Here is a 14,056-nt window from a genome sequence, read left to right as displayed (position 1 = left end):
CCTGCGCAGAGGGTTGGCCGGATTGGTCGGGTCATTACGTCCAAGAAGGCGTCATCGTTGCTATCCGCATGCGCGATGACGCACAACTACGTCACTGTCTCGTCCCACCGGCGGCGGGAATCCTCCGCAGGTGATCGTGGCTGATCGGAGCTTGGCGGCCAAGGATCTTGTAAAGGAGCGTGCAACCTGTGGCATCATGGCCGTCGCGTTACCGGCGGTCGTAGAGGAGCTCTTGAGCGAGATGGCCACGGCAGTGAAGGAAAGCGCGCGAAGTACGGGTCGTTGGCCGTGCGTGGCCGCGTCTTGAGCCGCAGACCACGTCCAGGCTGGAGTCGGGTTCGCTGGGAAGGGCGGGCGCGGGGTTCCAGGCCCCATCCCGCTCGGCGCTGTGGCCTGTCGGAGCTGTATTCCTTTATGGCCCTATCCCTAAACCCCAGGCTCGTGAAAAAAATAAAATTAAAAAGAGACCTTTGGGTCATAAAAGTCAAATCCATTTAACAAATGAGGAACTGTGCAGTTGCTGGCACCACTCCCTCGGGAGGCGGACAGGCCAATGGGAACCGAGGCGCTGGGACAAGCGTTGGGTACACGTGAGAGGGGATCCAAGGGCCTGTGGAGGTTGAAAAGGACTGAAACCAGTGAGTTATGGAAAAGCTAGCTTTTAAATTATTTTATTCAAAACTTGAATTTTTAAACAGTTTTTCTCAAGTCCTGATAACATTAAGTATTCTGCATACACTTTGTTCAGAAAGTAAATATTTCAGGGTCACAAAGCCAAATGCATACGCAATTGCTGAAGTAAATCTGGATGTTTTAAAAGTACCTTTTTTCCAGGGACCAGCAGAGGGTGCTTTGTGCCCATGTCACTAAAATCACGGAGCCAGAACGATCTCAGTATATCAATGAAAAAGGATGTTTGAAATCAGAATGTGTGGACTAATTCGAACTACTCTTGCAGTGTAAAGATGACCACTCTATAAATAAAAGCCAAATTAGGTCTCAAAACTGCCATTGCTTATTCTCTTGAATGACTCCTTTGAAATGGGTTATTTTGCATTACTGTTTTTAAAGGACTGAGAAAAGCAACTTTTGTTCTCTCATTTCAATCAGAATTTACTGGGGGTTAAGTATATGTGCTTAAAAGATTAGGCCAACCAGGTATTTAAACATGTTCTGATTCCAGAAAGGATGGGTGGAAAGCCAGTGTGTTTTCAGTTCAGTGTTTCTTGTCTAAGCTTGGGTAACCTGAGAGTTCAGAATGCTAACTTTAACTGAAGTCCTTCAGAATGGATTAAACCTTAGCCTGACAATCTTGAAGGGGCACAGTAAGTGCTGTTGATACCCGTGGCTCCAACACAAGGATCCCTGCCATTTAATCATGTTTATTTTTAGCGGAACTGTTTTTTAGTCATAGAACCTTCCTAACCCCATAGTGGTATTCTTTTTAAATCAAGATTCCAAGTTTACACTTGTGTAATGATATGTTAACTAGTTGTAACCGAGCCATATAGGAAATTAAGGTTACATTTCCTGTGTTACTTTTAGGTTTCCCTGGAGTTAAAGTTGTCTTGGTTTGTTTAGTTTTTTGTATTTATCCATTCAACCTCACATTCTACCAGTGTTCTAAATCTCTACTCAACATGTTCAGATGAACAAGGTGTTCATCAATTTCATTTTTCTGAAGAAATCTCTCCTAGAGCGTTCTGACTTGCCTAATATGAACTGGCTGATCTCATCTGTCTCCTGAGATCTCCCTTCACCATTATTATCCTGGGAATTCTCTTTACCTGTGTTGGGCCTTATGTTTAGTATATCCTACAATTTTCTTTTCTTGGTTTCCTACTTTATTTTATGAAGCATAAGCTCTTGTAGTTTCGTGAAGAAGGGAATGAAAAGGGTGTGAGATGTACTTTTTAAGGCTTAGCATGTCTGAAAAAGTTTTTCTATCCTCACACTTAATTGATAGGTTGGCTAAGTATTAAATTATATGTTGGAAATAATATTTCTTGAGACATCTGAAAGCATTATTACGCTACCTTCTATCTTCTGGTGTTCCTCCTGATTTTTTATGTGACTTATTTTTCTGGAAATTTGAATCACACTTGTCCCTCAGTATCCTTACAAGTAGGACCTCCCATGGATACCACGATGCTCAAGTTCTTTATTTAAAATGGCCTATAATCTATACACTTCCTCCCAAAAACTTTAAAATCGTCTCTCAACTACTCATAATATTTGATACAATGTAAATACTACATAAGTAGCTGTTATGCTGTATTGCTTAGGGAATAATGGTAAGAAAAAAATCTGTACCTGTTCAGGTACAGGCACAAAGAATACTTTCCCAAATTTGTTTGTTTTGTTTTTGTTTTTACTCCAAGGCTGGTTGAATCACAGATGTAAAACCCATGGATTTGAAGGGCGAACTGTATCTTCTCTTCCTAACCAGTATTTTAGAATCTTCTGATGAGGATTATTTTTGTTTTTTCACTCTCCCATGTGGGCAGTCAGTAACCTCTTTCAAACTAGAAATTCATATCCTTAATTCTGGGAAATTTTCTTGACTTACTGGATTGATGAGTTCCCTACATCTGTTTTCCTCTGTTCTTTCTAGTATTTCCATTATTCAGTTACTGAATGCACTTTATTGTTCCTCTTGAGTAACATAATTTCTCCTATATTTCATTTTTTAAATTTTCTCCACTTCCTGGGAACTTCCTTCAACTGCATCTTCCAGATTCATGGTTGGTTTGTTTTTTGTTTTGTTTTGTTTTTTAATTTCTGCTGTTATATTTAATTTACATTTCCCCTGAAGATCCCTTTATTATATCTTGTGCCTGTTTTACAGTTGCTTAGCTTGTTTTTTCTCTGATAAGATTAATAGGTGTTTGAAATATTTTCTCTCTGCAGTTTTCTCTAATTAGCTTGCCTCTGTTTTGTTTTTTGTCATCTTTCCTTTGTTGGCCAGTAATCCTTAGTTGTCAAGTATGTTTAAGAGTGAAGATTCTGGAAGTAGAAGAGCTTAGGGATGGTTAATATCCTTATAATTGTTTTTACTAGGCTAGTTGGGGAATCCATTCCAGTGTCATTCCTCTTGGCTTGGTCAGATTCCCCAGGAAAGACTTCCAGTCTTCTACCAAGAGGGTGAAGGCCTGATTGTATTACAAGAGCCATACTGGGGAAGAGAGCAGGAGGTCTCCCTGTTTTTCATGTGACACCTTAGCTCCACCATGCCTAGAATTTTCCTCTAGTCCAGATATCCTGTGTTTGAGTCTCTCCAGAAAATAAGCCTAGTCTTTTGCCAAAGTGTGGGATCAGGAGTCATCTACAGCTAGGCAGGGGAACTAGAGTCCTGTTACTTCTTAAACTTAGAATCTTTCTTATCTTAGTGTCCCTGCTTGATACCCACCTCCAGAACAATCTGGTACCACCAATTTTTGAGTGTTTCTTTTTTTTGGGGGGGGGAGGGCAGTGTTGAGGGGAGGAAAATAGGGGAGAAGTATTGGATTCTGTAATTAAATCAGGTTGGTGCTTAACTGTCCCACTGCTAGCCTAGGATTTAATTTTTTCAGATCTTGTAAATTATTTTTCACTTTTCTATCAGCTTTCAGTTTGTCTTAGCTGTTGTTTCTCCCTGTCTTTCTCATTCTTGAGAGCTTATGATTTTTTTACTGTTTCAGGCAGATTTAGGGAAGGAACAAAATTATATGCATAGGTTCAGTTTGTAATTTGTAAGTCTTTTTGGTGATAATCTTTTTAAGACATTTTTGTGTCTGTGGTCACTAGTTTAACATGATAAACTTTTTTTCCATTCCAATTTTACAGTTCCTGATGAGCATCTATTATCGTAAGTACATACACTGTTGTGTTTTGATTTCTTTTTTTAAACATTAAGGGCCAAATCTTTCAATATTGATTCTTAGCTTTTAAAACTAGTCTTACTAAACTAGTTAGCTACTACATATTTTTTACATAATTTTAAAAAATCTCAAATGAATAGCCAACACCATAATACAAGGCATTCCTGTATTGCCCTATTTACAACTCTTCTTTAACATTGTTCTAGAAATTATATCTGTTACACTTACACATAAAAAAATTAGAAGTATACCTGTCTTCAAAAAAAGACAAATATTATTTGCAAATGATATCACTATTTAAAGAAAAGAGAATAAAATATGGCCAATTATTTTACAAAATCAAAAATAATTTTCCTTCATGTCACAAAATCCAAGAATACAATTACAATCTCAATAGCAACAAAAAAGTAAAAGCTACCTAGGAATAAGTGATACTCAGTTGTTTTTGTTTTGGTTTTTGGTGGTACTGGGGATTGAACCCAGGAGCACTCTACCACTGAGCTATATCCCCAGCCCTGCCCCCTGCTTTTTTTTTTTTTTTTTTTTGAGAAAGGATCTCAAAAGTTGCCCATGCTGGTCTCAAACTTGAGATCCTCCTGCCTCAGCCTCTCAGCTAAGATTATAGTCATGCCCAGTAATTAGCTTAATGGTAAGGAAGTAGAATTTAGGAAAATGCTTTAACTTTTTCTCAAATTCTTGATTTTTTTATAAGAATTGCACATTATAACAAAAATTAATTAGTACTTTAAAAACAAAGAAAATAGGCAAATCATTAAAAAATGCATCTAGCCAAAAACTGCAGAAAAATACAAAATAATTAGATAACTGTTCATCTGTAAAACTGGCAACCACAGAAAAATTTTGGCAGAAATTTAGAGAGGGGCATAACTGATACCTTGCTGGGAGGAATGTAAATTGAAAAGTAACCTGGCAACAGGAAATAATAGCCTTTAAAACACAGTTTTTGACCTAGATATTCTACTTATAAGTATATTCCAAGGGAGTAATCATAGATATTCATAAAGCTTTTGCAATGAGCATATTCATCCAGTATTGTTTATGGTAGTAAAACAAAAATGCTGGAAGCAATCTATCCAAAATAGTTGGGGAGAATAAAACTCTTTGTAGCCATTCTTTGTTCAAGAGATGCTCACAATAGGTCCTAAAGAAGACAAAGCAGGTTTAAAAAATTTCTAAAGTCAACTGTGATTATCTTTAATTCATAAGATTTTCACCATGTTTTTTTTTTACTTTTTTATTAACTAAATCTTCAACATGTTTAATATAAAAATTCTAAAGACCTCTTTCCCGCCCCTTCAGTAGTTTTGCACATTAGAGTATAGGAAAATGAAGTAATTTTTAATTTCTAAAACACTATCATATATATGTCTGTCTATACATATCTACATGTACACGTGTGTATATATATATACATGTGCACATACATTCTGTGTATAATAATTACAAAAACAATAGTAGGAAGGAAACAAATGTTTGGAGCTAGAGCTAGATAATGCTCAGTGGTATAGAATGTGCTTAGCATGTTTGAGGCCCTTGATTCAATTCCCAACACATACACACCAAAAAAAAAAAAAAAAAAAAAAAAAAAAAAAAAAAAAAGCCAGAGAGAGAAAGAAAGAAAGGAATGTGACTCCAAAAGGATGAAAGAAATATTGGAAGAAATACAAGGTAGCACTACACAAAAGAATAAAAGAGGGTTTCTTTATCAGTATAAGTTACTCCTTTTATTTAAAAAACCAAGAACATCTGAAATAAATGAACAAGAATATTAATGCACATTAATTCTGGGAAGTGAATAAGTCCATGGATTTTGCTATATTTTCTTTTTTTCCAAATTAAAGTGAATTTTTTTTAAATGCTAAGGATGGAATGGCGTGGGGTGGGGTAGCTCAGTGGTAGAATGCTTGCCTAGCATGCATAAGTGGGTTCCATCCCCAAAACTGTCAAAAAGAAAAGAGTTCTGAGGATGGTAAACCTTTGGGTCAAGTAACTAAGGTGAGTGGCAATCAGCCCTTCTAATCTGAAACCTTTTTATTTCCCAGACTGAAGTTTATCTTTGGCTCATCAGCCATTCAGGCCTTGGACCTAGTTGATCGACAGTCCATCACTTTAATCTCATCACCCAGTGGAAGGCATGTTTACCAGGTAATAAGTCTAGAAGTGGGGATAATCTCAACACAAACCCTTAGGACAAAATGTTTTCTTGTATCTCTATGGAAACTGATGACCAGCTTGAAGTATTTCCTAACTGTTGAAAAGGTTTTGACCCAACTTAGTAAAGTTAACATATTTGTAATGTTTTAAATTTTTATGTGTTGGGTCTGGGGTTATAGCTTAGTGGTAGAGCACTTGTCTAGCATGCATGAGGCACTGCGTTTGATCCTCAGCACCACATAAATAAATAAAATAAAGGTATTGTGTCCATCTGCAACTAAAAATTTTTACATTTGTATGTATTTATTCAAAATTGACAAAAACTGCATATTTATGGTATACAAAATGGTGTTTTCATATATGTATACCTTGTGGGATGGCTAATTCAGGCCATTAACATGTCCGTTACCTCACATACTTATTTTTTTGTAGTAAGACCAAATTAAAATCTACTCTTAGAAAATTTCAAGTATATAATACATCGTTGTTAACTATTACTATGATATTGTACAGTAGGTCTCCTGAACTTATTCTGCCTAATTGAAATCTTATACCCTTGGACCGCCGTCTCCTATAATCCCCAATCTCTTGATAACCACCGTTTTCCTTTTTGAGCCTGGAGTTTTGACTGTTTTCGATTTCACATATAATGAGATCATGCAGTATTCCTTCTTTTTGTGCCTGTCTTGTTTCATGTAATATACTACCCAGGCATTTTAGTAATTAAGAGAAATATTTTCAAGAAATATTTTTGGTAGGATTGTATAGAACCAGCAATAATGTAAAAAGGCTGTTTGTCAGGTCTAATGGAGTACAGTCAACTTTTGCTTTCTTATTGTCGATAATAGAGGCACCCACCCCCAATAAGTTTATTGACATTTACATCTTGTTGATAATCTTGCTTATAGGCAAAAGCCAAAATGTATTTTGAGACCCTTCCACATATCAGAATGCTCTATCAAAAATGATCTTTCAAAACTGTTGTCAATAAATAACTAAGGATCAAACTGCTGAATGCAGTCTACTTGGACCTGAGTTTTGCCCTCTTCAATCTTATGATAGGGTTAGATAGATTTGTGAAGTAACAGACTCTTATCAGACTCTGAATTACTTTTATGTGTTATTGATTATTCCCACCAAAAGTCTGCAAAGTATATTTTGCAGGATACTTAAATGAAGAAAAATAAAGTAACAGTTGCATCTGGTTACCTCACACTGCCTGTTCTAAAATCTGAGGCTAGAATAAAGACTATTTAAACAGCCAGCCAAACTAACTGCTACTCCCCCAGGCTATATGAGACAAAGGTAAGTGCAGCTGGAAGACAGTCTTATGAAATGAAAATATTGGCAGTGGTGTTCTGGCTTAGAAGCCATCAGCCTTTGTCTACTGTCCAGGCTTTGCTGAAGACCAGGACATGGGAATTTTTTCATTGTTTGAATTTGGTTTTTTTTTACAGTGAACTTCTCAGAGCCGAGACCAGTCAGTGAACTCATTGAGAGATCACATCAGTTAATTCTTAGGAAATAAATGACTTGAGCAAAGCCTGCCTGGACAAACAAGTGCCTTTGCTCAGTGAATTCACTTGCCATTCCACATTACAGCATAGACCTGGCAGAGTCATCCTGTTTCCTCATTAAGGAGAATAATGTTGGATGCTACAGTTAAAACTTTGAACAGTATTTTCCTACTTACAGATGAACTTACAGATGAATAATCAGTCACTGAATTTATTGTTTACACATGAGTAGGTACTTCTATAATCTTTTCTGGTATTTCATGTTTGGAGTTTTTGGGTTTTTTTAATCTTTATTTTATTTATTTATTTTTATGTGGTGTGAGGATGAAACCCAGTGACTCCACACATGTGAGGGAAGCTCTCTACCCCAGAGTCACAACCCCAGCCCCTGTGTTTGTTTTTTATGTCACCTAAACACCTAAAGCTAGAGGAGCCCATCACATTTTCCCCATGTCTTTTAGTTTTGGAATTTTGGTCTCAGTTCCATTATCAGCATAACTCTTGACCTGCACAAGCAGGTGTCTGGTTGACCTCTAGTTCTGGATCTCATCATTAATTCAAATCTTAAAGTTCTTGTTTAACATATTTTAATTATTGTTGACTTCTTATTCCTCCCAGTGTTCAGTGTGACTTGTTTAGTTTTTGTCATTCACATCCTGTATTATATTCCATTGTTTTGTTAGCCATAAAAACTCTGACTTTCTACAATTGTGACTGTCAGCTTGGACTTTGATTTAAATGAGACTGAAGAAATCTTTATACACACTCAAGTTAACATTAATGGTCGCATTGTATGGTAATACAGTAAGACTTTGGTTTAAGTCAGGAGTTGTGTAAAAAGATAGAAGCTGAGGGCTGGGGCTGGGGCTCAGTGGTAGAGTGCTTGCCTCACATGTGTGAGGCACTGGGTTCAATCCTCAGCACCACATATAAATAAATTAATAAAATAAGGTACATCAACAACTAAAAAATATATTCAAAGAAAGATAAAAGATAAATCAAACACTGCCTTGTCTTTCCACAAGACACCTTTATTCCATAAGTCAACCCTAATAGTCTTACTGTCACCAGATGTAATGTGTACTTATTCTAAAGTCACCATTTTGTTGTTACACCTGAGCTGCTTTTTAGAAACTTTGGCTCAATTTGAGAAGGAGTGGCTAAATTATGCTGTGGTAACCATGATCTCCAAATCTGAAAGGCTTACAGAAATAAAGTTCTCCATCTCCTTCATGCCACACATCCATCAGGACTCAACTGCAGCTCTGCTCCCAAGCACCTTCAGTTTAGGGATCCTAGTTAGTAAAGCCACCCCTATGTGGAACTCAAAGTTAAGAAGGCCTGGTGTGCTACAACTTTTAACATTTCTGCCTACCTATTCATATTTTGCTGGCTAAAAAGCAAGTCACATAGCCAGCCTATATTCATTTGGAATAGGAATGTATAATCCTTTTTCCAGAAAGAAATAATACAACTTACTGCTGCAAAGTGTCATAAGAGGCTTGTAGTAGTCATAAAATAAAGCTGTTACCCATGAATGTATGACCATCTAGATGGGTCACTTCCTTAGAACCTAACTGAAGTCAAAGTTAACTGTGAACTTCCTCTAAGTGAAGTTCCTACAAATCCAATCTGAGTGTCCTCTTCTTTGCATGTACATTTTTAAAATCATACTTCTGAGAGTAAGCATTCCAAACTATGAGTGGATGAACTAGGAGCAATTCCCGTAAGAGGATATCATTTTTCCATTGAAGGGTGAAGAAACTGAATTAAATTTTCCCTAAGGTCAATTTCCAGTTCTAAACATTTGTAACTCAGATTTTTGCCTGATTATTGGGTTCACTAGTTGTCCACTGCTAGATAAGGAGGAAGCAAATGCAGAATTTACTCTTTTGATGGTACATACTGCCTTTAGCAGTTGAACATTTTACTTTGAGTCTTAGCCAGCCTGTAAAAGGATCAGGCAAGGGAACCTCCGTAGAATTTATCCCCATCCTTAAGTCACCGGGCATTTGTTCAGCGTAGTTCAGGAAGCATTCTGATAGATAAAGGGCCCTGCAAAGAGAAGGAAACACTGAATCATTCAAGTTGGTGCAGAATCCCAGAGGCTTATGCCTAAGTTTATTTCTAGAGAGAAAAGATAAAGGAGATAACTAAAGAAAGAAAAATTCTAAAGGTTTATTCATTGGTAGTTTGGAAACCCAAGAATTATTAATTTCTCTGTTAGATGTTGGTGAGTTTTCTTTAGGATGAAGTGGGAAATAATCTGCTTTAATGTTCTCCCTTCAGTTAAGTCTTCCAGATGTACTAGGTCAGTTTCTCTATTCATACTTAGTGGTGTAGGTGATATGTTCATATAGGAAATACATAAGATGTGGTTTTAATACCTAATTTAAACTGGGACTAAAATCTTTAATGGTTACAGCAGGCATCTTACCCAGTCATTGGTCATTCCTGGAAATCTAGGAACCCCCAAGGAATTCTGCTGGTTTTGTCATAAAACTTTACCAGAATGGCTATGGAGGTGGCACAAGCCTGTAATCCCAGCTGCTCAGGAGGCTAAAGCAAGAGAATTGCAAGTTTGATGCCAACTTGGGCAATATAGTGAGATCCTATGTCAAAATCAAATTTAAAAAAAGGGCTGGAGATGTATCTCAGTGGTAGAGCCCCCCTGGGTTCAGTCCCCAGTACCACCACCCCCTAAAAGAGATGGCTACATCATGTCCAGGGAACATATGACACAGAAGCACACACTTGAATCTGCTATTTCAGGTTAGTCTTACCTGTTGCTTTATTCTCTGTGAGGGAGAAAGAAAAGATCCTTGGAGTGCTGACATTATATGACAGTATAAATTAAGTGAGACCCTTTCACAAAATACAAAATGAAAAGGGCTGGGGAAGTGACTCATTAGTTGAGTGCCCCCAGGTTCAGTCCCTGGTACCAAAAAAATTTTAAGAAAAAAAATTTTTAACGGTCCTGTGCTTTTTCATTTAGATTACCTTCAAGCCTAAATATAACCTGAAGGCCCTGTGACAAATAATCTTCTAGTTTGGAAATTAACTCAAGAAATGAAACACTGTGTTAGTCAGCTTCCCACCCTGTAACAAATATCTGAGATAAATCAACTTGAAAAGAAGGTTTATTTTGTTTGTTTCAGAGGTTTCAATCCTTGGTCCTATTCTTTTGGGCCTATGGCAGCAAATTATGTACATGGCAAGAATATGTGGTGAATGAGGCCTATTAACCTCATAGCAAACAGAGCAGAGAGAAGAGAGGCACAGGGTCCCAACATCCCCTTCAAGGGCACAGTCCTAGGGACCTAACTTACTCCCACTAGGCCTGTGTCCTAAAGGTTCTGCCACCTCCCAGTAGTGCCACAGACTGGCAACAAAGCCTTTAACACATGGGCCTTTCTGGCACATTCAAGATCCAAACTATAGTAAGCTTCCAACCAAAAGGTTTTGACTACTTGGTGGAAAAGATACCTCCAACAGATTTGTCCAATAAGGAGCGAGGCTGTAGCTCATCTTAGCTCTGGTTCAATCCCCAATAACAGAGGGTGGGAGGGGACATGACACCAAATTTGTCCAGTCATATAACCAACAGATCTTATTAGATCTTACCGTCCGTTTACCTGTCCTTTGTGTTCTTTTGACTGCCACGAAGTTTTTTGTTCTTAGACTGAGCCTCTTAATAACCCCACATATATCTACATCCTCCTTCCATCCTGCTAAATGAGTGGGCAGATCTGGGCTTGCCTCTTTTCCGGAGACCTCCATCCTGAGCAGCTGAGTCATCCCTTTTGCAGGATTCTTTATTTATTCTCCCCACCCTCAAATGCTTTTCAAAAGCCCTTCTCTACTTTCTTCTGAGACCTGTCTTACTCCTGCCTGACCACTCACCCTATACCTGTTTTCACACTCTTTTTAGGTGTGTGGTAAAAGCTTCAGAAACATGCACATGCTGTGAAATACCAAAGGTTAAGAAAAAAACACAATAAAATGTAGATGAGGGAAGATTTTCCCTCCACATCTTGATAGTCAGCACATGGAGTAAGTTCTCTGATTCACTAAGCATAGGAACAAAATGGTCTGTGTGGATGGTTGAACTAGCCTGAAACTCTTCAGTTCCCATTGTCCTAAAGGGTAAGCACCGAGAGGCAAGGAAGAGTTTGCATTGCTCCAGGAAGAGAAATTGAGTTTCCCCTTCTACGTAAAGCATTACTGCATTTCTTTCCAGTGCAGTTTGCGGAGACTTTGAGTCATTAAATGGATAAAGGGAAAGAGGTGGTACCCAGAAGCATACCTTCTGAGAGCTGATCCATTTGTCCTTTTCTTCCTAGGTACTTGGAAGTTCTGGTAAAACGTACACGTGTTTGGCTTCTTGTCATTACTGTTCGTGTCCTGCGTTTGCATTCTCGGTGCTACGGAAGGGTGATAGCCTACTGGTAAGGCTGGGGAAGGCTCTTGCCACCGTATTTATGTTAGGGGAGAAATTGCTAGCCCTTATTTCATGTTCTAAGAGCTGCACAAAATGGGAATTTTTTTCTGGGAATTGAACCCAAAGGTGCTTTACCACTGAGCTACAGTCCAAGCCCTTTTTATTTTGAGATAGGGTCTTGCTAAGTTGCCCAGACCATGAATTTGCAATCCTACTACCTTAGTCTCACAAGTAGCTGGGATTACTGGTATGTGCCACCATGCCCAGCTACAAAATGCCCATTTTATTGTATCGAAACAAATAATTTATTGCCTTGATTTCAGTGATTCTTTTGGATTTAGCCTCTCCGAATGTCCTTTATAGAACTACATTGGTTTCCTTCTTTTTTATTTGAAAGGGCATGGATGCGGCTTTGGGGCGGATAGAAAGGTAACCCTGGAAGTTGGCACTCAGGAAGTAGAAGGTCCAATAAAAATTGAAGATAAATTGGATATTGGCAACTTGTATATACCCAGCTCTAGCCATGAGGTATATATCTTCCTCCTACCTAAGACAGCCTGGTGGGCTGGGGTTGTGGCTCAGTGGTAGAGTGCTTGCTTAGCACGCATGAGGCCCTGGGTTCGATCCTCAGCACCATGTAAAAATAAAGGTATTGTGTCCACCTACAACTAAACAATATTTAAAAAAAAAAAAGCGTGGTGCTACACTCAACCTTCACATGGGGCAGGAATGCTTTAGTCTGTCCCTCCTGTCTTTGCTGATTTCATCGGCAGCCGGAGCATCAAGCAAGAACAGGACATATCCACATACTCATGCCCTCCTGAGAGGAGGTCACTATTTCTCAAGTCTTGCCAAAGAAGAAGATAATGGAGTCCACCCCATTCTTGCCTTTCTTTTACACTGATAATTTCTTAAACATCTTGGGAACTGGATGCCAAGTTGGGTATCCCGTTGTGCAAGAGGCCACATTCATAGCTCATGTGCCGTAAGTATTTGTCACTTATAAAACAACAAGATTGAATGAGGGCCTCTTCAAGATCTGAAGCTGTGTTCTGTGACATAAGGTCCAATTGCATCATCTCCCCAGAGTAGCAGATAGGCTAGTATATGCCAGAGTTTTGCTCCTCTCTGATGCTCAGCCCTGCCCCTGAAGTATAACAGTGATTAAGTGAATAGACTATACGTTCTGAGTATATGGTTAAAATGGAGTTAATACCTGTCCTCATGGGTGGCTGTCAGATAAGTGAGATAATGTGTGAGAAGCACTGAGGAACAGTATTTCTAAGTACTCACTGAGTAGCTCAAAGAATGTTAGCCATTGCCTTGACAGCTCTCTAAAGCAAGGAAGGACCTAACTGAAATCATAGCAAATCACAGGTAGACTGGCCAGTGGTGGCCCTACTTATCCTAATATGTCTGTATGTTTTGTGTTCCAGTGTAAGCATCTCTTGGCAATTTATCTTAGTCAGATTATGAGGACCTGTCAGCAGTTAAGTGTCTCTGACAAGCAATTGACGGACTTGTTATTGATAGAGAAGAAACAAGAAGCATAACAAGTACAGATGGAATATCATCATCTTTCAAAAGTCCCATTGAGAAATACTTTCATCGTGTCATGATTCTCAAGGAAAAGAGATGAAATGCATCTTCCAGAAACTTGTTACCCTTCCTTTTCCTCCTGGATTATGGGAGGAACTCTGGGTTGGAGCCAAGGGCGAGGGAGGGTATGCATATGGTTTGGAGCCCTGTGATGTCTTCTCATGAAAAACCTGGACCAGCCTCTGAACCACTTGGGCAAAAAATGTCCTTGGATGGAATCAAGCACTGTAGCCTGAAATAAAGTCTAATACCATGCTGTGTCCACAATTAGCTTCTTAAGTGACTGAAATAGTAGTAATTCTTAAAAGGTTGGGATGGCTGGTTAAATTGAGTAAGAACAAGTTTAGATGAACAGGTATTGGTTCTTTTCTTGAGGTCCAGAAAATCACTCAGCAACAGCAGAGAGATGGCTAAACAACAGTAAGTGTGAAAAGACTCTCAGGTTCTAGTTTCATTAAGCTTCT

The 14,056-nt window shown here is 38.5% G+C and overlaps 1 protein-coding gene across 1 annotated transcript; it reads left to right on the top strand.

Annotated features, from left to right (window-relative positions):
• The first annotated feature begins 4 nt into the window (after positions 1-4).
• Zswim7 (zinc finger SWIM-type containing 7) lies at positions 5-13,851 on the top strand. Its single transcript, XM_047546889.1, has 5 exons — positions 5-272; positions 3,826-3,847; positions 5,924-6,026; positions 11,896-12,000; positions 13,430-13,851. The coding sequence occupies exons 1-5, from the start codon at positions 197-199 to the stop codon at positions 13,544-13,546; spliced, it is 423 nt and encodes a 140-aa protein (XP_047402845.1). The 5' UTR covers positions 5-196; the 3' UTR covers positions 13,547-13,851.
• Positions 13,852-14,056: the final 205 nt, after the last annotated feature.

This window comes from Sciurus carolinensis, chromosome 3 (assembly GCF_902686445.1).
Source record: "Sciurus carolinensis chromosome 3, mSciCar1.2, whole genome shotgun sequence".
In the NCBI taxonomy this organism is placed as follows: Eukaryota; Metazoa; Chordata; class Mammalia; order Rodentia; family Sciuridae; genus Sciurus; species Sciurus carolinensis.
The sequence above is the reverse complement of the archived record's forward strand: the minus strand, read 5'-3'. Positions and strand labels throughout refer to the sequence as shown.